Below are 26,011 nucleotides of genomic sequence, written 5' to 3' on the forward strand. Positions count from 1 at the left end.
GGGAAGAGTCACAAAATCAGCAACCTACTCAGTAATTGTCAGGTTAGGGTTAGTTCCGTTATCACAAGTTAGTTGACATTAGCAACATTAGCATCGTTTTAAACTAAATGTAGCTAGCTTTAAACTTCTGCGGTGTAACTTTTGTTAAACAGCGACCTCTGTGTCCACGAATGACAACTACAGGATAATTGTAAATGATAAAACGATCTGGAACAACAGCGCAAGAAGAAAATAGTTGTAAAGTCAGATACATGATAATGGTCAACGATAAAATGAACTGTAACAATAGCAGAAGAAGAAATAAGTCGATAAGCCAGCAACTCGTTTACAGAGCAATAAAGTTAGCTAACAGCAGCTAACATTTACCAGCTTCAGATTGTGTTATTCCTTTTTTTCCTTTATAATGCTAACTACTAATCACCTTCGAGCCGTCTGAAAATCCTCAGGATAAACTCGACGCGCCCGCTTTAATGCTTCCTGGTTTGCCTTCAGGGCCAGGTGATGTCCCACACCGTAACATCACAGCACAGCTCGGCCAAGGTGGAGGGGCTGAGGGCCGCCACGCCTTACGTGGTGCAGGTCAGAGCTCGCACCGTCGCTGGATACGGACGCTACAGCAACCCCATGGACTTCAGCACCAGTCTTCACAGTACGGACAACCTCTCACCTGCTTTACAGGCTGTTCTTGATCATCTGCTGCTATGGTTTTCTTAATGATGGTTCAAGATTAGTATTTTTATGTTTGCCCTCAAATAGTGTTCCCAGTGTCATTTACTCATTTGTGTGTTATTTTGCCCAGGTGACCCTCAGAAGTCGGTGCAGGACCAGCTGCCTCTCATCATCGGCTCGGCCTCCGCGGGTCTGGTGGTCATTGTTGCCTTGGTGGTTATCGCTGTTGTCTGCCTTAAGTAAGTGTCTGGTTTTTAACACTGAGAGCCTGAACTACATGTCTCATTTTGTTCGTTAGTCTCTTTACAAAGAGGCTCATCAATTTTTAACGTGTTTTCAAAGGATGTATACTTCCTCCTTTGCTCCCTAAGGAGCTCTGGAATAAAAACAGAGCTGCTCTTTGAGTTTCCTCCGGAGCAGTCTGCAGTTCTGTCTGATGGACGAGCGAGATGTTAGGTTCATTCGTCGTACCTGGAAACGGTCGAGACTGATTATGTGAATGTGACTTTGCTTATGTGCGGCTTGTTTACAGGAAGCAGCGCAGCGGCTCTGAGCTGGAGTACACTGAGAAACTGCAGCAATACAGTAAGTTCACTGTGTGTGTTCAGCTTGGAAACTGTCTGCTCTGTTGTCGTTTGGTCATGCCTGTACAGTTAACCGACTGATTCAATCAATTATCCAATCACCTGATTGAGGCAGGAAACCATTACACTATTTGCACAGAAGAAACCCTGACTTTATCTGCCTGATGTTTGGCACTATACTCACTTTATACATGTGAACTTTATCAGACCTGCTGTATCGTATTTTTCAATTTTCCTTCTTTTGATCAGTGAGCAATGTCACAAATCAATTAGAGCGACTACAATTCAATAGAAGATAATTAGCCCCCTCATGTCCGTCCATGAAAGGTTCAATATGTAAGAATTATAGTTGCAAACATTAATATTAATATATAGTGTATATATATATATATTAATATTAATGAGGTAATAATACATAGTCAGAAATATTTATTGTTTCCATAACTGAATAAACAAGCTGTTCAAGGTCCCAGAACACTGTTTGAAGCGAAAAAGGTGGCAGGGTCCGCCACATATAAACAAAGTAAAACAGTATGAAACTATGTTGTCCTTTAAGGTCAGTTTGTTTATTCAGTCATGAAAACAAACAAATTGAAGATCTCTCTCTTCTGATTAAACTTATCAGCAGAATCTAAAGAAATAACAGTTTTGACATTATGACGTCTCTGTTTTTTGTTGCAGAGATATATCATCTGAAGTTAGCATGCTAACCAGCTAGCACCGGCTAGCTACAGTTAGCCTTGTGATATGCTCCTCTATATTTGTTTTGAGTATTAATTCGACAGGTAGTCAATTCTTACATATTGTGCCTTTAAATTTAAAGCAACAGTATATATACACATATATACATATATGAGACAGTTAGCTTAGCTTAGCATAAACAGTGGACAGTAACTTCCTGAACCTCCACACTTTTCTACACACACAACGGAGAAAAAATGTTGTTAATGTGTGAACTGATTCCTCCTACTTCCTGTCTCTATGCTAAGCTACGCTAACCATCTCCTTGATGTAGCTTCAAATTTATCATAAAGACCTGAGAGCAGGCTATCGGTCTCACAGCAGGAAAGGAAATATTTCCTGAAATGTCAAACTCATCATTCATACATTTGCTGCATTGTGACGTGTAGTAATATAATATGTTTCATTATTAACACCATGACACAGATGTCAGCTGTACTGCCACCAGGCAGGTGTGACTAAGATGCTGACTCCTCTGTGACTTTTCTCTCTCAGTCTCTCCGGGGGTCAAAGTGTACATCGACCCGTTCACCTACGAGGACCCCAACGACGCCGTCCACGAGTTTGCCAAAGAGATCGACATCTCCTGCGTGAAAATAGAAGAAGTCATCGGCGCAGGTAAACAACGTTGTTGTTTTTTAAGAGGATGGAGAGAATAGTTCAGCTTTATTAATCATTCATTCGAACAGGAGTGTGCCATCAAGCCCCGAGGTCTGTTCTGTGAGAGAGTCCTCTCTGGGAGGGAAGGTTTAGGATTCAGAGTGTGCATGAGAGCTGCTGGTGGGAAGGATTGAAGTGAAAATCTTCTCTGTCGCTCTTCCCCCTTCGAGTCTGTTATTTCTTTTCTCTCTCCAACGGCATGTTGTGTCCTAACTTCACCTCAAATGACAGTCTGCTCCCGCTCGTTCAACCTTCCTCCCCTCCTGTCTTTTCTTTCTTCCTCTCTCTCTCTCCCTTGATGACACTCGGACTCAGGCACCAAATACAGAAACCCAAAGTTCCTGGTCCGTCCTCTGTCTCCCTTCACCGCTCCCAGGTTGCACACTCGATCGATACCGGTCACCCCCTCTCTCCCCAACATCTTTGACCCCTGACCTCCCGCCCTCCCCTGTCTCTTCTCTCCCACAGTTGAAGCCGGCCCTCAACTCTTACAAATCAGCTCCTTCACTCCCGACTCCGACCAGTAACGCTCCCTCTTCCCCGCACTTTCCCTCCACCCCTCCTCTTCTTTCCGCTGCTCACTCAACCCCTCTCCCCCGTCACCCTCACCCCCTCCTCCCCTCACCCCCCCCCACCTTGTTCTTCTCGACCCAGGTGAATTCGGCGAGGTGTGCCGCGGACGTCTCAAGCAGGCCGGTCGCAGGGAGATGGTCGTGGCGATCAAGACGCTGAAAGCCGGCTACACCGAGCGCCAGAGGCGGGACTTCCTCGCGGAGGCCTCGATCATGGGCCAGTTTGACCACCCCAACGTGATCCGGCTGGAGGGCGTCCTGACGCGGAGCTGCCCCGTCCTCATCATCACCGAATTCATGGAGAACGGAGCGCTCGATTCCTTCCTCAGGGTAAGCTTGGCGGGAGGTGCTTGCCGCAACACCTCTGACAGAGAAGATTACTTTCTGTTTGTATCAAAGCTGAGGGGAACACACACACACACAGACACACACAGACAGTCATTCACAACACCTCTGGGTTATCGGAATGTTTTACTCTCTGTAAAACACCCCGAGGCGCTCACTTGCTGAGTGATAGAGATTAAATGTGCAATATAACGCCTGGAGACAGGCGTAGTGTCTCTGCTTGACGTGACTGACTGATGCTGACAGGCTTTCCAATGCTCAAACTCCTGGTGGAAAACTGTCACACAGCAGACCTTTGGATAGGTTTGCTTCAGTGTATTAGGGACTCTTTGTACGACTGCAGAATACATTACTGATCAGAGTTTTCGTTTCAGACCGCCGCCACCTACACAAAACGCTGCACAAAGGCAGGATGAGAAATGAGGTGTCACACAGTACATTTCCAGCTGCGTGGGGGCCATTACATGTCATTTACATTCAATAAAATGTGTTTTCTTGCATGGCTGCACCGTGAGGAAGTCTACTTAGTGTAACTGTTAGGTTGGACGAGGTTGGTTAATGCTCACGGTGAATCGATGCCGCCCGGCAGGTCTCAAAGGCAGTTTATCTTTCAGCTGAGTGTTTGGGCGTATGGCGGGAAATTTGGTGGCGGTGTTATCGTCGCCAGCGACGAGCTCGTTTTGATCTCTTCACTCAGGTGGGATTGGTGTCGCGTAAACACAACGTCTCTGGTTCTGTTGTGACCGGGAGGCTCTGTTGGATATCGTACCTATTTTATTGCTCCCCATGTTTTCCTGTCTGCGAGGACACAACAAGGCAAAGTCTGAACAAGAAATAATGTTCCATGAAGTGTTTTGCAGGGATGGTATTGTCTGAAATGTTTCTATATTAGTGCCTTTTTAAGAATCAAGAAACACTTCTGTTTAATGTTGTAGTACAAGAACTTTGTTTAAATAAAACACTAAAGTTTTAATTTCAATTTGTGAATTCATGATAAAGTTTGAGCAGTCAGGTTATAAATTGATTATTGACAGATTTCTGCTAAAAACAACAATTTTGATCGTTGATTAATTCATTAAAAGTGTGAATTTCAGCCTCGTATCTGATTCTCATCAAATTGAACCTCTCAAGTTTTGGACTGCGCCAAAAACCCCAAAAACAACAACATGAAAATAAAGGTTCACTGCAGCTGAGAGTCCAGCTCGAGCTTCTTCTCTCCTTCTACAGCTGAAATGACAGAAAATTTATCTATTTATAATCAGTGACTGAATTAGTCTTTTTAAGATGCTGTATACAACATCCAGCAACATCTAGAGATTCCAACATTTGCAAAACAAACTCAGGATATCATGAACAGCTAATTAACTACCGTGCCTTCTCTAGCCTGTAAAGGTACGCACCCATCAAGTCACTTGCTTGGCGAGAAGAAGAAAAAGCAGCTCTGAGTTAAGTTGGAGCCAACAAGCTCTTACAGCCACCAAAACAAGTAACAGAGAAGTCTGGATCACAAGACTGTAACAGGAAATGAGACTTTATTCTCTGGTCAGGATGCATTTTCTCCACTTTACCTTTTTTATATAGCAAAAAGTTGTTGTCTGCCGATTATTTCCCCCCATGACGAATTGTTCTTCTTCTTATGAGACGTCAGAAGAAAGGGACACACAGAGCCCGAGGTGACATCTTCAAATGGCTTGTTTTGTCCAGCCGACAGATTTAAGATGCAAATCCTCACGTTTGAGACGCTGAAAAGTGACTTAAACGATGAATCAATTATCAGATAATTGCCAATTAATTGCCTGTTGGAAGCATCGCCGTGGGCTCTGTCATGAACGATACTCACTATTTGTTTGACATTTCGTGGACCAGTCAAGTGTTTATTATTCGACGAAAAGGAAATGGAGTGATTAATCGAAAATGAAAACAATCATTAGCTGCAGACCTACATCTGAGAGTCCAGCCTGAGCCTCTTCCCTCCTTCTCACCTACTCCTCTCAGTCAGCTGTCCGACAAATAACACACACACACACACACACACACACACAACAAGAAACTCCATGTGCTGTCCTCACCCCCCGGCGCTCTCCGGCCGATGTCACAACTCTGTGACTCAGAGGAACTCTGAGTTCTGCTCTTACAAGGACACTACGGAGGTAAAGGCTCACTGCGTAGTTCTGGGGAAGAAATCTTAATCAGAGGAGATGTCTGTGGCTAAACAAACTAGATAATTACACTCTCAATAAACTGAATAAACAAACTGACCTTAAAGGGCAACACAGTTTCACACTGTTTTAATTTGTTTATATGTGGCGGACCCTGCCACCTTTCTAGCTTCACACAGTGTTCTGGGACTTTATTTTCCTCTGACAACAGCTTGATTACTCAGTTAGGATACAAATGAATATTTCTGAGTTCGTATTATGACCTCATTAATATTTAAATAGTGAAATTCCGAGTTTGAATTTCCTCCCCAAAGCTACGTAATGCCCCTTTAACTCGCACACATTTGTACAAACTGTCCATGTGTGTCTCATGAGACTCCGTCCTGCAGCTCCCTGGGGACACACACAACACATGCAGAAGCATTACATATATACAGAAGTAACACACACACACACACACACACACACACACACACACACACACAGACACACACTCGTATGTACACTCCAGCGTGGCTGTGAGGGCCTGCTATGAATCATGGCTGTTTACACATCCATCCATCCTGGCTTGTTTTGCTGTCAGACTTCACTGGAGTGTGCAGCCTACAAAGCAGAATGTTTATGGTTTTGTCATGTCATGTCTTGTGTTCTTTGCTTTCTCATTGTGGAGCCAAAGAAGGGATTGATTATGCCCCTCCCCCTCCTGCTGCTATGAAATATTCAGATCATGATAGAAAACTTCAAAGGTTTCAGCTTCAGCCAGCTTTGCCGACCCTCTTTTCTTTTTTTAACTTCTATTAATTGTCTATCGAAATGCAATTGATTAGTGTAAATTCACACCCGTCAGGTTTCTTGAGGCTTCTCCGGCAGGTTGGAGCGCCGGTTTGTTACGATCTCCGCTTTACCCCGCCGCGTCACGCCTGGCAAACGTGGAGAATTGTAAATTAAACCCTGAAAGCTCTAATCTCAGATTAGTTTCATGCTTCTCAAATGTTCACATGAAAGGGGCAAAATTCTGCAAAACAAGGACTTTCAAACGGGCGAAATAAGCTTCGAGCAACATTTTGTTCACATGCAAAAAAAACCCCAAAAAAAACGCAAACAAAGCTCTGTGTTAACAAGCGTGTACTGCCTGTACCTGCAACTAGTTTGTTGAGTCAGTTGGAGAGAAAAAAAAGCAGCAGCAGTTGTCTGGTTTTGATGTTTGCAGCTTTCTGATCTCGGGTGGAGTCGATATTGAGCCTTAATGGCTTTAGTACGACAGTAAAGAGTCTAATTAATCAGCTAATTGGACAGCATGCGTGAAAAGGTCAGCTGTCAGTGACTGTCAGGAGCAGCCGTGAAGCGGTATGACAGATGTCATGTTTATGTGGCCTCAGTGACTGATTGGCCGTCTCTGGTGCTTTCTCCTTATCTCCTATACTCTTCCCTATCGTCCGTTTCTATATTTCAACTCGTCCTTAATATTTCTCATTTTTCATTCCCTGTTCAATTAACCGCCTCGTCCTCCCTCCCTCCCCTCTCCGTCTCTTTCTGCAGCTGAACGACGGACGCTTCACGATGACGCAGCTGGTCGGGATGCTGCGTGGCATCGCCGCGGGGATGAAGTACCTGTCGGACATGAACTACGTCCACAGAGACCTCGCCGCCCGCAACATCCTGGTCAACAGCAACTTAGTCTGCAAGGTGTCCGACTTTGGCCTGTCGCGCTTTCTGGACGACACTTCCGCTGACCCCACTTACACGAGCTCCTTGGTCAGTATGTCTGTGTGTGTGTGTGTGTGTGCGTGCGTGTGTGTGTGTGTGTGTTGCTGACTCTGCTCTGTGTTTGTACACTCTGTGCATGCTTAATCTGATCCCCTACACTTGTTTCACATGTGCATATGGAGGCATGTGTGACTCTTCATGTGTGCCAATATTTGCGTTAGCGTGCAAGACCGTCTGTGAAATTTGCATTAGCTTCTGCGTGTGTGTGTTGTTACAAGACTGTGTTGACACCATCCCCCTTTCTCTCTTTGTGTGTGTGTGTGTGAGCAGGGAGGGAAGATTCCCATCCGGTGGACGGCGCCAGAGGCCATCGCCTTCAGGAAGTTCACCTCTGCCAGCGATGTGTGGAGTTACGGCATCGTCATGTGGGAGGTGGTGTCCTACGGAGAGAGGCCGTACTGGGACATGAGCAACCAGGATGTGAGTTAGCCCGCCGATCTCATGTTACGAACACAGATCTGCAGACCAAATGCACATGTGGGGAGTTTTACGTCTACGTTTGGGGCCGGCGGAGAGTTTCCCCGAGCTGTCGGGGCTTTGATTTCCAGCGTGACATGTTGGACCTGGGCCTGCTCTGCTGTCTTTATCTCCCCGTTGCAGATGCTGGTGCAGCTGTGGGCCTGTGTTCTAGTTTTTACCACCTTATTTACAGCCCTAGCCTGCCCACCCCTCTACAAATCCATACTGCAAAGCCTCCCTGCTCACACACACACAAAGGCATACTCAGGAAAAGGCTTTTTTCCCCTATTCCTTTTTTTTTTTTATAAGCGTTGTTACCTGTAGGCTATCTGCACTGCACAGACATCGTAACTACAGCAGCGAGCTCGCAGGAAAGAAGAAGAAATCTCTTGGTTCCTCCTCCCTGAACAAAGTACTGAAGCAATGTCTACACCTCCACTTTATTCTCTGAGGAATATCTGCTCTGTATTGTGCTTCAAAAAGAGAGTTGTAACGCTGATAGCAATAAAGGAAAAATAAAAAGAGGAGCCAGAATGAAAAAATGCCAGTAATGTATGTATAGCTTTCATAACAAAACCCACATGCAGTAATGAAAGCATCAAAGTTGAGGCCCTCCATTGTTCCCAATAGCCTTTGTGCCACAGTCATCGCTCAATAAGCAACAGAGTCAACAAATGTGAGATATAAACAGAGGTGCTCACCGGCTGGAAGCACAACATAAAAATCAAAGGACAAGCAGCAGGAGAAGAGGAGTGCAGCAGAAATGTTTTATTGTTCCCAAATGGCAATTTTTTATTGTTGTGGGGAGTTAAAACCCATACAGAGCTTATGGAGGGAAATGCAGTTGCTAGGCGAAATCAAATCAATGAGCGTTGAACGTTTTCATCCTCCACTTATTGTTTCTCCCATCAATCACGTCGGTTTTGAAGTGACAACTTTGAGAGTCCTTGAGAACACTGTTTTTATCGTTTTGCAAAGATAGTGAAAAGGAGATTGGGAATGTGTGACAGCGTGAGCTGAGAAAGTGTCTAATGTGGGACATAATACAGCAACCGGGGATTATTCTTCCACCACACTAACAAAGGCCAAGCAGAGTGAGTATAATACAAATGAGTCAGAGCCCAAATGTTAACACTTTGTAAAAAGCACCGCGTGAAGTTTGCTTAAGTCCTCGTGTGTGTGTCAGATATTCTGGGTCGATATTTTTCACTGTTATGTGAAATTTAAAGTCATTCGATTGTGTTCATTTTTAGCCATGCTAGCGGCACAGCTCTATGGAGGTTATTGTTTAGTTCAGAGTGAAATACATTTACAACTATTGAATAGGTTGTGGTAAAATTTTATACAGATATTCTTGTTTCCCAGAGGATGAATTGTAACGACTTTGGTGACCCCCTGACATTTTAAAATAAAATGTCTTGATGAATTGGAATTTTAATTTTAATGATTAATTAACTTTCATATGACACCATCATCAGGTCAAAACTTTAATTTGTCAAATATCTGTAAAGCTGATTGCATTCCCATCAGCCTCAGATGTACTTTGTGTTTAGTACTAATTAGCATGGTAACATTCTGAACTAAGAGTGCACTTGGTAAACAGTCGGTCTATTATTAATTAGAACTTAAAAACATCAGCATGTTAAAGTTGCCAATGTATGCATGTTAGCATGCTAATGTTAGCATTTGGCTCAGAATACCACTGTAAGTACTCTAAACTAAGATGGTGAAAGTGGTAAACATTAGGCCTAATATAACAATTATACCTGTAAATCACCAGCCTTTTACATTGGTGAGCATATTAGCATGCTGCTAGCCTGCTAACCCATTAAGTTGTAGAACTTTAAGCTGCTAGTATGCTTCATTAGAAGTGCTAGCACTTGATGATGAACATGGCAAACAGGATCAGCATGCTAACATTGTCACTGTGTGGATGTTAGCATCAAAGCACTGCTTTCCTGAGTACAGCCTCACAGGGACTTTAAAGAGGTTATATTATGCTTATTTTCAGGTTCACATTTTTATTTGGAGGTCCTTGTAGAAAAGGTTTGCATACTTTAATTTTCAAAAAACACATCATTTTTCTCATATGGTGCATTGATGCAGCATCACTTTTCATACTGTGTCTTGAATGCTCTGTTTTAGTTCCAGAGTGAGACATCTCGCCTCTGTTCAATCTTTGGTGAGAGTTGCAAATGCAAATTACTTAACGGGCAGGATGTAGCCAATCAGAGGCAGAGTAGGGTGGGTCATGCCGAGCAAGGTAGTGTGATCTAAAATAACGCCGCTACAGCAGCAGCAACTGTCTGTCTGCTGACTGACTGGAGTATAACAAATATATATATATATATATATATATATATATATATATATATACATGGCAAAAAGCATAATATGACCTAAGAATGATGTCCTGTCTCTCAGGTGATGACGGCGGTAGAGCAGGATTATCGACTGCCCCCGCCCATGGACTGTCCCATGGTGCTGCATCAGCTGATGCTCGAGTGCTGGATGAAGGAGAGGAACCTGAGGCCCAAGTTCTCACGCATCGTCAGCACCCTGGACAAACTGCTCCGTAACGCCGCCAGCCTCAAGGTGGTGACCAGCACCTACTCAGGGTGAGTCCATCAGCGGGAACACAGGAAGCCTCTCATCCAAGAGGTTAGAAGGCCAGAAGTGAAACTTAATGTGGGCCACAGGCCAAAACCTCACACCTGTTGTATTGTAATGTTAAGATGCAAAATGGTCGTCATAGTAATTAATTAGGGTTCCTACATTTTACCTCACAAACATTGATGATGTGTATTTTACTTTTGTATTTACTGCACTGTAACCTTCTCTACAAACATCTGGCAGGCCAAATTGAACCTTATGGCCAACTTTGCCCCATGGGAACCACTTTGAGCAGCCCTGCTTTGATTAAAGAGTGTTTTCTCGCACACATTTCTGAAAGCGCCTCTTCGATTGAAGGAAATGGAGAGAAGATTCAAGGTGGCTGGAAAGTGTTTGCTTTTGAAAATGTGTCATATCTCAGTTCTTCATAGGAAGAGGGAAGCACTTCACTGTTGCCACCTTGGCAAGTTTTGTTGTGAAATTTAGCAACTTTTCGGACAAACTTGCTGAATTGACTTTCTAAATAGCTGCAGGAAACACATCTCACTGTCTTTATGGGCTCTAGAGAGAAGGATCATCGTGAAGAATCTCAGATCACAAACAGAGTGTACAGTGAACGCAGAAGCTCGTAGTGTTATAACATTTGATAACACGTTTTCGGGAACCTTCATCATGAAATGGCTGCGTTGTCGCAGTATTGTTGTGCTGTTGGCTGACTTGGCGTTTGCTGCAGCCAATCTTCGATGACAATATATGCATTATTCTTCTGGGTTTTACAAATAAGCAAAAATGCTTTCGAAGCTTTTCTACAATAACGGCAGAATAGCGCAAACAAAAAGAGGGTGATGCCGTCCCCTCTCTTTCACCTCGTGTGAAATTGTCTCCTGGATTGTGTGTGACGGCTGTGAAGTGCCAGATGAAGACTCCTCCTGGTGCAGAGACAAGCAGAGCTGTGCCTCCGGGCTGTTGGAATAAGATGTCACAGCAGAAAAAAAGATATATTGCTGGCCTAAAGAGAGGCACAACAAGGTTCATGCTTGTTGGGTTTGGTTTGTTTTATGCTTTGGTTGATTTGGGAGGATTTCTCTTTGAGCTGAAGGGTTTTCACTGCCAGACAGACGTCTGCCTCTTTTTTTCTGTGACACTTCCTCTGGAAGTGTAGCGGCTGACTTATTCATAGGTAGCCGTCCTCATGTCGACGAGTTGTTTTTCAACTTTGTTGTGAGTGCACTGACTCCAAGTGTTTCAGCCATTTTCACTGACGTGTTTGTTCTGGATTTTGTTAGCCTGGCATCCAGTCAACAGTATGATTAGTGCTGGTTTAGATGCTAGCTCCTCGGCTCGGTAGTGATGTATAATGAATCAAGCGCACATCCTCGGCTCTGTGGCTCAGACTGTGCCATAGTCTCCTGTTTCCGACAGCCACAAAAGGCAGAATTCATACATACAGTATCCAGGTCTTGTGCCAGCTCCTTGGCTCACAGTTTCACTCCAACACTGAGCCCCAAGGGCGATTCCTACGCCAGGATTTGGGCTCAGTGAAGCTAATTGTGTGTGGAAATGTAATGGCTGACCTCGGTTTAATTCCCCCTATACTTGGCTGGATGCTGGAATGTAGGTGATAGGACAGACAGCATCCAGAGCTGCTGATGTGGAAAAGCAGGAGGTGATGAAGTGTGAGTAATAAGGGAGATTGAGGAGAAGCTAAAAGAGAGGAATGTGTTTAATTAGGTTGCTAATGAGCTTTTTAATGCATCAGGGGAGGGCGCGCCCAATGCTGTGATGGACGAATAGGAAAGGGATATGTGTGAGTGCGATGCTTGTGTGTATTGAGTGTGTGTGTGTGTGCATGTTATGCTACGTGTCGCCGTGTGCAGATGACATGCCAATGATTAATTTATGGCCTCATCTGTATGCAACAACAAGAGAGATAGACGGAAGAGAAAGGATCATGTTGTCAGAGCATGATTTAGAGAGCGTCTCCTGTGTTTGCGCGTGCATCTGAGGCTCCTGCTCACCTGCCATTGGCTGCTCAGTGATGTCGGGGCAGATAGCGGAGGAGGGGAGAGGATATGAGATGCGGCGCTATCTGCAGAGTATCTGCGGCCGCTAGGAGGGCCTTAACAACAAGGACACTGGCCGAGGAACAAAGGAGACTGGGAGGCTGCGGCGCTTCTTCTTCCAAGATAGCTGAGAAATATGTTGAGAAAGTTTTATTAAAACTGGCGACGAATAAGTTTGGCTCGGCGTTTGAGTCGGACTTATCGCAGACGAGACTCCAGATCAGCAGATTTCAGCATATCCTCACGCTGCTGTATTCTTATTGTTTATAGCCACAAGGTCTGAGGCGCACACACTGTGCCGAATTTAGCTACACCCACTCTGAGATGGATTAGACCTCCATCCACCTTCAATGAAAGCACTTAGCCGAGTAATAATGAGCTGTATCTTTTGTTTAAAGTGGCTGTGACCCCGCCGCTGACCCGTGTGTCTTTGTGTTGGCAGGGACCTGCTGCGGCTCGGAGGGACGCTGCCGGGACACAACAGGAAGAGTCCGGACAGCAGTCAGGAAATCGTTCGGCAACAGATGAGCCAAACTCTCCCCATCAGAGTGTGAAGAAGAGGAGGATGCGGAACGAGTAAAAAAAAAAAAAAACTACCTACAGAAACTCTGACGAGAAGAGCCTGATGTAAAATAAAAAGAAGACACGAGGGAAAGAGGAGCGATCTGGAGATTTCTTCCCGCCTGGAGATTCAGTGTCTGTTTAAAGAGAACTTTCCATTGCAGTGTGTGTGTGTTCATTACTTGACACTTGTGGATTTGTGACTGTTGACATAAAGCCAAACTTCCTATTGCCCCCTCTCAGGTTGTGTTTGCATGTCTGCATGTGTTTTCAGCTGGTTGGGAATCAGTCTTTCCTTCCTCGTCACTCTCACACCGAGGAGCGGAGAGCTCACACAGATTATAGGTGTCTAGATGATACAACAGTGCCAAGACAAAGCAAACATTTGCTTTGAAACGAACTCCTAAGACAGCTCGACATCTGTAGACCTTCAATCCAATCAATCCTTTTCTCTTTTTTTTTTTTTTCCTTTAAACCCAACCGACTCTCTCCTTTTTCTTTTGCTCCTTTTTTTTGGGAAACGAGAAAAAAAAACACACACTTTTCATCTGCTTCCTCTCAAAAACCGTCTTCCACATGTACTGGGAGATAACACGTGTTACAAATCTGTACAAAGCATCCGAGTCTTCACACCGTCTCTTCCGGTCGGAGGAGAGATGAAACTGACACTGTGCAGGACACGTCATGTGCATGCCAAAGTGGAAACTTTGAGAAAAGTACAAATAAGTTCCACATTACCTGTTGCTTTGGTGGCATTTTTGCTGTATGGGCTTTAATGTCCATGTTTTTCTTAACCTTATTTGATTCATATATACGCATTGTTTTGAATGCTAAGTTATTATCTATTATTGCAAAGAGGTGGTTTTTCTGTGTTTTTTTTACAAGTACCGGGGCTTTTTTATTACAATGCTTGTTTTTTTTCCACACGTTAAAGAGGCACTATGTAGTTTTGGAGGAGAAATTCAAAACTTCAAAATATTTACAATATCAATGACAAACTCAGAGATATTTATTTGATCCATAACTGAATAAACAAGCTGTTCTTAGAGGAAAATAAGGTCCTAGAACGCTGTTTGAAGCTAGAGAGGTGGCAGGGTCCGCCACATATAAACAAAGTAAAACAGTATGAAATTGTGTTGTCGTTTAAAAGGGCAATATGTAAAGATTTTAGTTGAAAACGCTGAAAAATTAACACAAATGATCAACAGATTGTGAATAAATATCAGTTTTGACGTTATGATGTGTATGTATGGTGTTATCTGCTGAAGTTAGCATGATAACCAGCTAGCCCGGCCCATCCAGGTCCAAAAATCTGCGGTGTAAACACACACACTCCCCTCGCTCCAGACCTTCCAGTCGAAACAGCTAGCTGCACGGCTAACTAGCCAACTAGCTAACGGAAGCTACAGTTAGCAGCTGTAAGTGGCCAAATCTTACATATTCCACCTTTAAGGTCAGTTGGTTTATTCAGTCACAACAACAAAGAGAGTTTGTCTATTTAGTTTGTTTAAACATAAAAGATTTTTCTCTTCCGATTAAAATTTCTCCCCCAAAACTACATAGTGCACCTTTAAGGAACCAGACAGATATGAATGAGTGAATTAAGGACGAGAGGTTCTGCTCTGACAGGATAATCACCTTTAAAAACACTGAGGAGACTTTCTGGAGATCGCTGCAATTTTTTGGGGGGGGAAATGAGAAGCGTCTGTAGTCGTGCTGTGTTGTACATTTTTACTTTGGCAGACACGTTGCAGATCAGCGGGAATTAAAAAGGTCACTATCCCGATGATAGCGCCCTGACCTTAATATTGACTTGACCTACAAACGTTGATGTGGAACAAAAAACCCACTCATTGGTTCATCTCTCCTGACATGTGTTTTCTTCAGCACGCCGGCTGTCAGCGCAGTTTCCTATCTAAAACAACTGCCTGTATATAATACTATATTTCTATTTGACCAGTCAGCTCAGCAGTTACAGCCACCTGAGCTGGTTTCGGCCTCTCTATGACCCTCGTTTATATGCTTGTTTGTTTATTGTTGAGGAGCAAACAACTGGAGAAATCGCAGTTTAATGGTCATCGCATATCTGAAACTATATGTCAACAATGAAAGAAGAAAATCTGTGTCTGTTAGGGCAGACTTTTATCCTGTGCAATTAAAGGTGTATTAGATTGTAAAAAAAAAAAAAAAAAAAAAATGCCAGAAAACTAGAACAAAAATAAGCATTTCTCTTTCAGTATTTTTACGATAATCATATGCAAATAAATTATTAAATGGACCTCTGGTATTCTCTTTGATTTGTCGGCGGGTTCACCAGGCTGGAGTTGCAGGTCTCTCATCCGGCCGAGGGATGAAAGGAGGGAAGAGCGAGCGGGTTTCACCTCCTCGCTCGGAATATCGCAGCAGCTTCTGATGGACTCATTAAGATTTAAGGTTAATCAAAGGCCGGTCCACGCCACTCTCCAATTAGCGGGACCACAGGACTATTCTGGGGATTTTGGTCTCTGTTGCAGCTGGAGAGGCTTCAAGAACTTAATCTGGCTTCGCACCAAATGTCAGCGTTGTTTGGCTTTAATCTGTCAGCCAGGACGCAAACTGGGTCTTCTCTCCGTACGAGTGCAGACGAGTGAAGCTGTCACCTTCTGTTTTTATTGACTGGGAGGACGAGCTGGTACTTACCCGGTTTTTGACTCGCCGCTCAGACGGCAGCTGCGTGACGAGCCACCGAAGGGAGGACAGCGGTGTTCCCTGCGTGTTCTCTAATCATCTCTGCTGCTCTTACAGGATGTGCACAACAGGTCAACACAAAGGCCCGGAGAAGCACACAGATCTAAATGTGCAATATATGCAGACACTGAGTGTGATTCCCCCGGCTGACCCGCGCAGCGTGGCATTTATCATGTATGTCGGAGCTATATGGCAGATAAATGCTTTGCGGTGGTGTAGCTGCTCTTTCCGTTGAAAGAAAGAAGACGTGTGGAGATGCTCGACCTTGGAGGAGAATATTATACTCACGAGTCTGCCGAGGAGGAAGTCTTCCAGAGGAGAAGCTGCCTTTTTCTGGGACCTGCTTTGAAGCGGGGCCAGATTTTAATCAGCCTCTAAAACACAGGCCTATTCTCAATGTGTTTGCTTCTCCATTGCATCTGAGATCTGACACAATGTCAGAAGTGAGATTTTGCATCCTGTTTACCATCAAACTGTGAAGCTGAAGTGTTTCCAGATCAGCAGAGAAAACATTCGCAGCCCTCCGTCTCAGCAGCGAACTACAACACTGCATTTAAAAGGGGCGCTGTGTAGTCATTTATAATATTAATGAGGTAATAATACCAAATTAGAAACATTTTCCCGCATTTTTGAATGAACAAGCTGTTCTCAGGGGAAAATAAGGTCCCCAGAACACTGTTTGAAGCTGGAAAGGTGGCAGGGTCCGCCACATATGAACAAATTGAAACCGTATGTGTCGTCCTTTCAGATCAGTTCGTTTATTCGGTTTATTCAGACATGAAAACGAAGACGGTTTGTTTATTTAGGCATGAAACAAACAGCTAATGAAGATCTCTCTCTCTCTCTCTCTTCCCCAAAACTACACAGTGCTCCTTTAAAGAAGATCCAAAATGGCAGCAAACCTAAAGGAAAATATCTCATTATCGTATTACGGACCATTAAGTGATGAGAAATCAGCTGCGACAGTTTTCTCGCGGAGATTTTAATGAGCGAGCCTGGTGGAGGGAGAACTGAGGACGTGATGGCAAGATGACAGACCGCTTTTTTTTCCCTTTCATGGCTGCTGGTGGCTCGTCAGCGACCGCAAGTCTGTGGTTCAACGTCAAATCCCCACATGACCGCAGTGATCCCCGCGATTACTGCGAGATTAACAGCAGCTCTGCCGTTATACTGGATGTACACAATCACGCACAGGGGGGAAAAAAGACACACCGCACATCCAGACACATAGCTATACACACACCCACGACTCTCACACACACACACACACACACACACACAAACACAGATCTGCTGGATTGGCAGTGATTTGTCAGATTTAGCTGCATCTACTTGTGTACCCCTCCTGAATGCACCAGTCAGTTCTCTTCCAAGCTCAAAGCTCTCATTTGCCATCCTGTCCAAAGCAAGTTTAATGCCTCCAATTACAGGGGGTCTGCAAGCAGGCAGATTTGGAGCGAGGAGGCTTGGCAGGAGAGTTTGCTACGCATCAGGGCCTTTTAACAGAGTAGTGATTTGCTGCTGCTGGTGCTGAAGCTGCCTGTGCCGGCTCATCAATGGAAAACTACCCTCTTTATGGTGAAGCGCGCGCAGCACTAAGCCGAAACTGTGAGGAGAGACACAAAAATATCAGGCTTTTTAACAACGCCGCACCGTCTCGTTTTCACAGCCAGTGTGGAGGAATTTCTGCATCTCCGCACCGCGAGCACAAATGGAAATCAAAGTCTCTTCAGCGGTGATTCTGATGTAAAATGGGCTGTATTTTAATTGAATATTATGAGATACCGAACAGCACAGAGTGTCACTGTGGAAAAGGAGGAAAATGAAGGAAACAGTGCAGAAAGGGAAGATAGCTGCAGTAATGCCGAGACATAATATGTTACATGGTGCATTAAATATGTATGACAGTCAAGGGAAAACTTCTTTATCTTCAAAATGTCATATTTTTTTTACTAAAATCAGCTTTGATTTGACAGCCATGCATTTTTTTTTGTCTTTTTAAACTTCATTTAAATCCCAGAGAGTCAGATTTTACTTATTAATAATCACATCATTGATGATACGCGCCACAATTACAGAGATGTAGACTCAGCTTCTCCATGAATCATTACAGGATCACTGTCTGCACTCCACATGACATAAAGCCTTAATTACTGCAGTTAACTGTTCAATGTACTTACATTTGTAATCTATTACAGACACTTTTCCTATTCACAGACACTAATTAACCGTGAATGACCTTTTGGAAAATGCTGTATAATTCCCCAGTTTCCCCATGAATTTACAATATGTCCGTAATTCATAATAAAGCCACAAGTTACGAGACATTCTTCTTCTTTTTAAACCAAATTAAGGGATTACATTTATCATTTCTCGTAACCAGATTATTGTAATCTCGTTAAAGATAATCCGTTACTCCCTAACCCTGGTCTTCAAGTCTTGTATCTGAACGTTTCAGCCAAGCAGTTGGCTCTAAACGCACGTGTAATCTTTGCTGCGGCATCATGTTTAAATGAAAACTATAAATGGGTAGCTGCAAAACATCTCATTACAGAAATACTCAATTTTCCCCTCAAATGATTTGTTCACATTTAATTAAAAAAAGCCGCAACACAGAAACACACTCACACACACTCTGTGATGTATACGGCTCCCGGTTTCGCCTTTACGTCCCGGCCCTCTCCTCATGAAAGCCCTCTGTGTTGCAGGGACTCGTGATTAGCATGACAGTACACTTTGTGCTCAGAGAGGCCTCCTCACCTCTGCCCATCTCTGGCTCAGTCTCTGCAGTGTGTGATCCATTAAATGGCCTCTGAAGCCCGAGCCATTGATTAATGGGTGTCAGTACTCTGTCGGGCTTGAAGGACGGGATGCTGTGCATCAGAAAAAAGGCAGTTGGCGGTAAGCTTAGTTCAAAGACTGAAAACAGGGGACGCAGCCTGAGTCTAATTGCTTTTACACTTTCTTACAAAACCAGAAGTGTAAAATGACAATTTGCCCTTTTATGAGGGTTTATGTGCCACACCATTTCTTCCCAGCCAAGAAATAGAGCAGAAAAGAAAACGGAGCGAGCAGGTTGTGTTCCCAAAGCAACAAAACCTCATTCAGTGTCATATTGACATTTGTAACTATGCTAATAACTGACGATTAACCATTACAGGTTAATCAACAAAAGACGAGTCCACGAATGAATCAACTGAGAACAGCAAGACATGGAGGAGCAAATACCAAAGAAGTTTTTACACAGCAAAGATTACAGCTACAAATTCACCTGAGCAGTAAATCTTGGTAAATATTACAGTCAAATGTATTCTTAGGGCCAGATAATTTAAAACTACTGGCTAAGGTTAAAGGTGTAATATGTAAGAATTGACCACATGTTGAATTCGTACTCAGAACAAATAGGGGGCTGCTTATCACCAGAGTAACCACTAACTGCTGCTAACTGTAGCAACCGTTTACATCAGCTCAGTTAGCCGTGCAGCTAGCTGTTTGGACTGGGAGCTCGGAGTACCTTTGGTCTTTATATCGCTAGCACAGGAGCTACAGACTAGGACAGGCCAGGGTTAGCTGGTTAGCATGCTAACATCAATAGATATCTCTGCAACACAATACATCGATTTCACAGTTTCGTTATTTCATTTTGGCTAATTTTTGATTGTTTTTAACTACAGTCTTACATATTGCACCTTTAATGCTATAGCTGATATTGTAGTATTGTAATGTTGTAGTTGTAGTACTTCAGAAATTAGCAGATCGTATTTTGTTTAATAATGTTGATATGGATAGTAACTAGTAACTAAAGTTACTAAAGTAGCGGGTGCAATATTTCCCTTTGAAATGTAGCATAAAAACTAATCACTCAAGTTAAGTACAGGTACCTTAAAATTGTACTTTTTACACTTTTTTACTAGTTATACACTAAAAAGATACAACTTGAGATGTTGATTAACTAATGTTACCTCTGGACAGGCTAGCTGTTCCCCCCCGTTTCCAGTCTTTATGCTCAGCTAAGCTAACCGGTCGCTAGCGTTTCTTGGCATGAAATCCAAAAAGCTGACCTGATAAAATCTCAAACCGTTCTTCTAATTAGCGTCTGCTGTTTGTAACTCCGAGGATGTGACATTTCAAAGCTGAGTCGCGTCGCGTGCGTTCTGGCCACGAGGCTGTCACGCTGCCACGAGGTGAAAAACCTAGATACACTGTGACATTCTCTGTTGCGGGCCTGCACTGTAAAAACACAACAAAATACAGCCTCTAAAAGAGCACATCTGACTGCCAGGATGTGTTTCAAAGCACCAAAGCAGTGAGCTCTTGGTGAAAAGAGGGGGCCAACAGAGATCATTAGCATGCATGTGAATGGGCTCGAAAGAATGAACAGATTATGCATTTGTATGTTTGCTGATGAGATAGAGGGGTTTAGGTCCCTGAACCCAGTTTGAATCACAAATCCCCACCAGGGGAGGGGAAAGGCCACGGAGAGAGAAGAGCAGGAAGAGACAGACTTTAGGCTTTTGAGTAAACGTGGTGGGGGTGTGTGATACCGTGCTCTCAGAGCAGATGTCCCAAATTGCTGAAGAAAAGAAAAGAAAGACCAAAGGGATTGGTGGATCCTGAGCTTAACTCCTATCTCTCTAAATCTGCAAAGTATCTGTGTGGAGCATCGGGGCGGATCGCACCGCCGGGCTGCCAGTCAAAGTTTTGAGAGGTTGTTTTCAGAGGCCCTTTTGTTGTGGCCTGTGGAGCGTGTTAACAACAAGGCCGTGAGTGAGAAGGCTGGCTGGCTGGCTGGCTGGCTGGCTTCAGGGACTCTCCTCTTACATGTGGAGGGCTTTACAGTTCACTGGAAAGATGAGGAGAGACAAGGAACAAAAACACTTCCTCGCCGTCCGAGCTGAGAGCAGCGACGAGCCGGTGCGCCGCGCTGTCTCGTCCTGTTACCGGGGTCAGCAGGGCTGATGTTGACAGTGATATGTGTCACTGCAGGTTTGTAATTAAATGGGAAAAGGCTGTTTGACTGAAATGCGGCGTGATGATCTCTTTTTGTCTATATCACACACAAACACACACACACACACACACACACGGGCAGATTCTTATCGCCTGAAACTACCTGTATATTCAAAATAAATGGCCTGCCAAGCATTTGATGGGTTGGCTAGAAATCCCAAATGCTTATACTGCCTTGGCTGCTTTCAAGTAATCATCCCCATGGTAACACCTGACACCAGCTATTCATCATGCAGCCCATATAAACTCCGGCATATTCACAACAACAAGCCACACCGTCAACTTTTTATACCCGCTGCTGACAAATGGCCACACAAAACATGTCTGTGCGTGATGATGCATTCAAAATCAAATCTCCTTATTAAAGCTCTGCTGCATGTCTGGTGTGTGCGTGTGTCTGTGTGTGTGTGTGTGCACGCGCTCGGAGGTGCTCTTGTTGCATCGCGCACTTCCCTCAACATTAATTGTCAGTCGTTAGCGCTAATATGACAGGTGAAAGTGAATTTGTTAAGATGGCACTGACTCTAATGTGTTGCTATAGTTTATATCAGCCAGTCGAGCGCTCGGCGCCGGCGGATGAATATTCAGGGATCAGAGCCTCATTTAGCATCAACGCGAGCAGAAATGGAAATTCTTTTGCCTTAAATTAAACTGGATGAGGATGCACACATAGCACAAACAGTGCTACTGTACGAAGCTGCTGTTTTTCTCTCCTCACGCTCGCTGTGTTTCAACCATCTGTCAGTGATATTGATGTTTCTCACAGAGGGCCACGGGGTGCAGGATGAAGGAAAGGAGCGAAAGTGAGGAAATATTTGTGGGACGTAGTCTTACACATCTTCTCATCACTCCGTCACACTGAGTCCGGGAGCAGATATAGAGACCTGGGGTTTTATCTTGATGCGGGGCTGCAATCAGTTCTAGTCGGTGCTGTGATCTTTGCTCGGTGTGAACATTTTACTTAAAGTTGCAATATGTAAAAATAACCGCATTTATCAACAGAATGGGAAGATGTAAGTTTTGATGTGTATTGTGTTGCAGAGATGAGACTGAGCTAGCGTGATGATCCAGGAGCCCTGGGACTGAAAACCTCAGTCCAAAGCTGCTGTGCAAGAGGTGTAAACACCAACACTCCCCCAGTCGTCTGCCTAGCTGCACTGCTAACTGAGCTAACTAGCTAATGGTAACTACATTCATTGAACAGATTGCAATTAGTGGCAGTTAGCAGCAGAAAATAGTACTTGCGCTTTGTACTTGTAATCAAGCGGTAATGTTAGCTAGGAATTTGTTGAATGCTAACATCAGTTAACAAGTTATCAAATATGTTGCCTTACCGTGAAATATCACTATTCATCATCTTGTCATTTGCTGATCAGTTGGGAAGCTGTGAAATGACAACAGTTCAGTTTTATATGACTTACAGCAGCTTTACATGATCCCAGCATTCATGTTTCCCACTGTGAGTGCCACGTCAGAGGAGCTTCTATCTTCTGCGTTTGCGGCCTACTTAATATGCCCAGTAGGGTTAATCCCATCATGCCTCTGGCCAAGACTTTTCTGGGCTTTGCAACAGTTTTACAAAGATTATAGTCCGCAGGTGTAAAAGATACCATGAAGTGAGTAATAGTTGATTTATGTTTAGCTGGAGGTGTCCTGTACACAGTTTTACAGATGTCTCTTATACAGTGATGGCGTATGGGCAAAATGCTTTCTGGGCAGCAGGGGAATTTTGCTGCAATATCGCCGATGGCCAGTGTGAAAAAGTGGAAGCAAGACTGCAGCATATCATGGTCTAATAATTCACCCCCAGCATGTCACTGCAGTTTTAATGTCTATATGTGTAGACTACGTCACAGACATGAAGAGAACACACACAGCATGTGAGGGACAGTTTCTTTCTTGGTTAACATGTTTGCATTTTGATTCATCGTGAGCATTTTAGCATGCCGACGTTAGCATTTAGCTCCAAGCACTGCTGTGCCTGAGGTCAGCCTCACAGAGCTTCTGGCGTTGCTGTGGACTCTTTGTCTTCTTTGAATCTGGACGTCAGGCTTTTTTTTCCCCAAAGCCCTCAAAGTATTTTAAAGTCACAATTTGGCACAAAGAGAGCTGAAATTTTGCAGCTCATTGTTTTTGCCTTAGCTTCAAAGAGTGGAGCAGAAGAAAGGCGCGCTCCCGACTGCGATATCTGCGGACTGCAGATAATGAGGTGGTATCTGTTAGCTGGAAGAGAGCTGCCCAGCCGGACCAAAGCGCCGGTCCGCGGAGAATCGGCGTCTCATCCAGTCAGACGGCAGCGTAAGGTTTTGCAAGGTACATCCTGAATTCCTCCAGGTTTAATGTCTCCATCAAAAGAAGATCAAAAGGAAGGGATTAGAGCAACATAACAGAGGTAAGTGTGGAGAGGAGTCTTCGCTAAACTCCACAGCGCTTTTGATACCGCTCATCCCTGCCAAACCGTAACCATGGCAACAGTGGAGAGGGAAGTGTGCGGCATTGATAAGAGTGCGACAGGGGATGAAGGGGTTGACAGATCATTTTGGAGAAGTCTGACCCTTCTGCAGAAGGACCGTCGTCTTGTCTGGGAAATTAATACCATACGCAGATGGTGTGTAGAGATTGACAGTCTCGGACTCAATTCTCTCTGTGGCAGCAATTTAACACATATCATACTACAAAGTGTTAACTTCAGACACCAGCGAGGGTATTTTCACACTGTAAATGTCTGTGACTGTGGGTCTCTTCTTCAAGTCCTTTAGGATTTATCTGCTGTGCCAAGCTTACTCCGCTCCACATTGTTACGAAAATATGCACAAAACTCCGGCACTATGCCTTTAGCTGGGCTTTAGCACGGTGCCACATTGACGGATGTCACGCAGGAACGAACGTTCAACATCAAGGGCTCCGGTTTCAAAAAAGGGGAAGGATCACATAAGGCGTCAAATTCAATATCGACGCTCTGCCCCTAATTTGCTAAAAACCCTGCATTTCTTGCGAGGAGGATTCTGTGTAAACAGGAGAAGGAAAAAAGGACTTACGAGCTATAGAAACCACTGGGAATGCTTAATTTGCTCTCCTCGTCTCTGAACACATGATGAGAGAGAAAAAGAGGAAGAGGAAGAGCAGTGTACAGGAGAAGGGCCTCCAGCCTGCCTCAGGGGCGGCAAGCCGGATACAGCGTATGATTTCACAAACAACGTTAGTTTTTGCACCACTGATTCAGGCAGAGTGTACTTAATTAGTAAAAATGGACACTAATTGAGCCCCAGCTGTATGTAGGGGGGGAAAAAAGATGTGAATCTCTAAGCACACACCAACCCAAGAGCTCCAAGTCTCTCTGATCCTCTTCTCCCCCCTGAGCTCCGTCTGTTCGCTCACTGAGCGTAGCGGCTTGTTAGCACACTGGGAGATTTGTAAGGATAATGAAAAGTCGGGACATGATGGGAGATTCGGCGTGAAGAAAAAGGGACTACAGGACTTCACTTCCTGGCTGATCAACATGTTGTCCTGCCAGTTGTTGTAGCACGGAGAATGTCCAATCTCCATGACAAACGATGTATTTACAAGGACACAGCATCGCGCCGTGCATTTTATATACCACACTGAGATGGTTTGGCGTCTGGGATTTCAGGATCTCAGTCAGACGAACCGAATGAACACAACAAACTTGAAAGCTGACTTTACTAAAAACATGTAAATGGGCTTTTCGCTATGCTAATGAAAATGTAAATTTCGACAAAAATAAACTATATAGCCAGAGGGCAAAGTAGAAACAGTTAAATCCCAAAGAATTTGTCTTCTTAAGTGCACACGGAGGCCTCTTTATTTATTTTATTATTTTATTTTTTTTCATACTGAACCTGTGGAAATGTCTGCCTGGTTATAGCAGGTTTCACTCAGTCGCATTCTCAGATGACGATCAGCCTTTATTGTGCTGCTGATGGTAAAAACCGACAGCTGTTTTCATGTTGATGTTACACGCAGACGCTCTCACATGTCACACAGAATGATCATGCTAATTACAATCATTACATTTGTGTCACAGTTGTTGTTTGTTATTTTCCGGCAGCAGAATCATGCGGTGTGTAGCTGCACGGGTCCCTTCAGGCTCACTGTGTGCTTTCTCGGCTAAGAAGCAACTCGTTGACGAGCAGAAAAAGTCTGTTCGGCAAAATAATATGACTTCTTTTTGACAACTTCCAAATCGTGTTGATGCTTCAGTGTCTTGTAATAGAGTGAATGGTGTCTCTGCTCAGCCACTCCGCCCCCCATCACTTGTTTCTGCTCTATGTAACTTCAGTGAGAGGGTTGGACTTGGATCACAACGTTACATACATGTTCACTCCAACTCATCACATTGTTATGCTGTAATGAGAGACCTGGGATTTGTCATAAGACAGTGGTGTTGCACATAATGTTGCTTTAAGGTCAAGAAAATGTTATGACAGCGACTTAAATAGATTTCCCAACTCTGTCTTCTGAACAGCATAATAATATAATAAGGAGCATTAAGTTAATAATCTATAATCCTGTAAGCAATATGTCGGAAATTACGCTAAATTGTTAGCTACTGTTGTTCTCTGTTAGCATAGCGCATAGTCACATCCGCAGTCCCTCGCAAAAAAACCCACAGTCCAGCAGTTTCAGCAGATCGTCACAGGCTCGTAGGCAAATGAGGGGAAGGTCTCATTTCTTCAACACTTTACAATCTGCTCACACATGGCCAATACATTCTTAAAAAGTAAATTAAAGTCATTAATAGGAGTAAATTGCTACAAATTGTTACATAGAGCCGCTTTAAAGTAACGCAATTAAAGAATAAATGAATTTAACTTTACATGTTCCACTGAATGATGCCGCTCTTTGGTGGCAGCGCTTGTTTCCTTCGTACTGCACTGAATGTATGACTGCTGGTCAGCCTGGAGGACGTCTGCATGTTCTCTTGATGTTGCTCGTTGATTGCCTGCGAGCTTTTCCTGGCAAGAAAACAGTTACTGACCCTACTTTTATGAAGTTAAGCTCAGCAGAGTTAAAAAGCTTTTCTGTTTTCATACGGTTCTAAGAAAAAGAAAAAAAAAGTC

At 43.9% G+C, this 26,011-nt stretch overlaps 2 protein-coding genes across 3 annotated transcripts in view; one reads left to right on the forward strand and one right to left on the reverse strand.

Moving 5' to 3' along the window:
* Positions 1-15,471, forward strand: part of ephb3a (eph receptor B3a) — a 31,944-nt gene extending 16,473 nt beyond the window's left edge. The window contains exons 7-15 of one of the 2 annotated variants that reach the window (XM_084369568.1): positions 493-649; positions 800-908; positions 1,202-1,254; positions 2,490-2,612; positions 3,309-3,556; positions 7,270-7,485; positions 7,768-7,917; positions 10,381-10,574; positions 13,075-15,471. In XM_084369568.1, coding sequence (XP_084225694.1) covers positions 493-649; positions 800-908; positions 1,202-1,254; positions 2,490-2,612; positions 3,309-3,556; positions 7,270-7,485; positions 7,768-7,917; positions 10,381-10,574; positions 13,075-13,186 — 1,362 coding nt within the window. In that variant the 3' untranslated portion in view covers positions 13,187-15,471. Of the gene's footprint in view, positions 1-492; positions 650-799; positions 909-1,201; positions 1,255-2,489; positions 2,613-3,308; positions 3,557-7,269; positions 7,486-7,767; positions 7,918-10,380; positions 10,618-13,074 lie in introns of both variants that reach the window. The other variant, XM_084369569.1, reaches the window with a different exon arrangement.
* LOC311266970 (phosphatidylinositol 4,5-bisphosphate 3-kinase catalytic subunit alpha isoform) overlaps positions 1-26,011 on the reverse strand; it is a 149,107-nt gene that overhangs the window by 73,210 nt on the left and 49,886 nt on the right. The gene's annotated exons all lie outside the window — the stretch shown is intronic.

The sequence above is a fragment of the Pagrus pagrus genome, assembly GCF_965226575.1.
Source record: "Pagrus pagrus genome assembly, chromosome: 12".
NCBI classification, from domain to species: Eukaryota; Metazoa; Chordata; class Actinopteri; order Spariformes; family Sparidae; genus Pagrus; species Pagrus pagrus.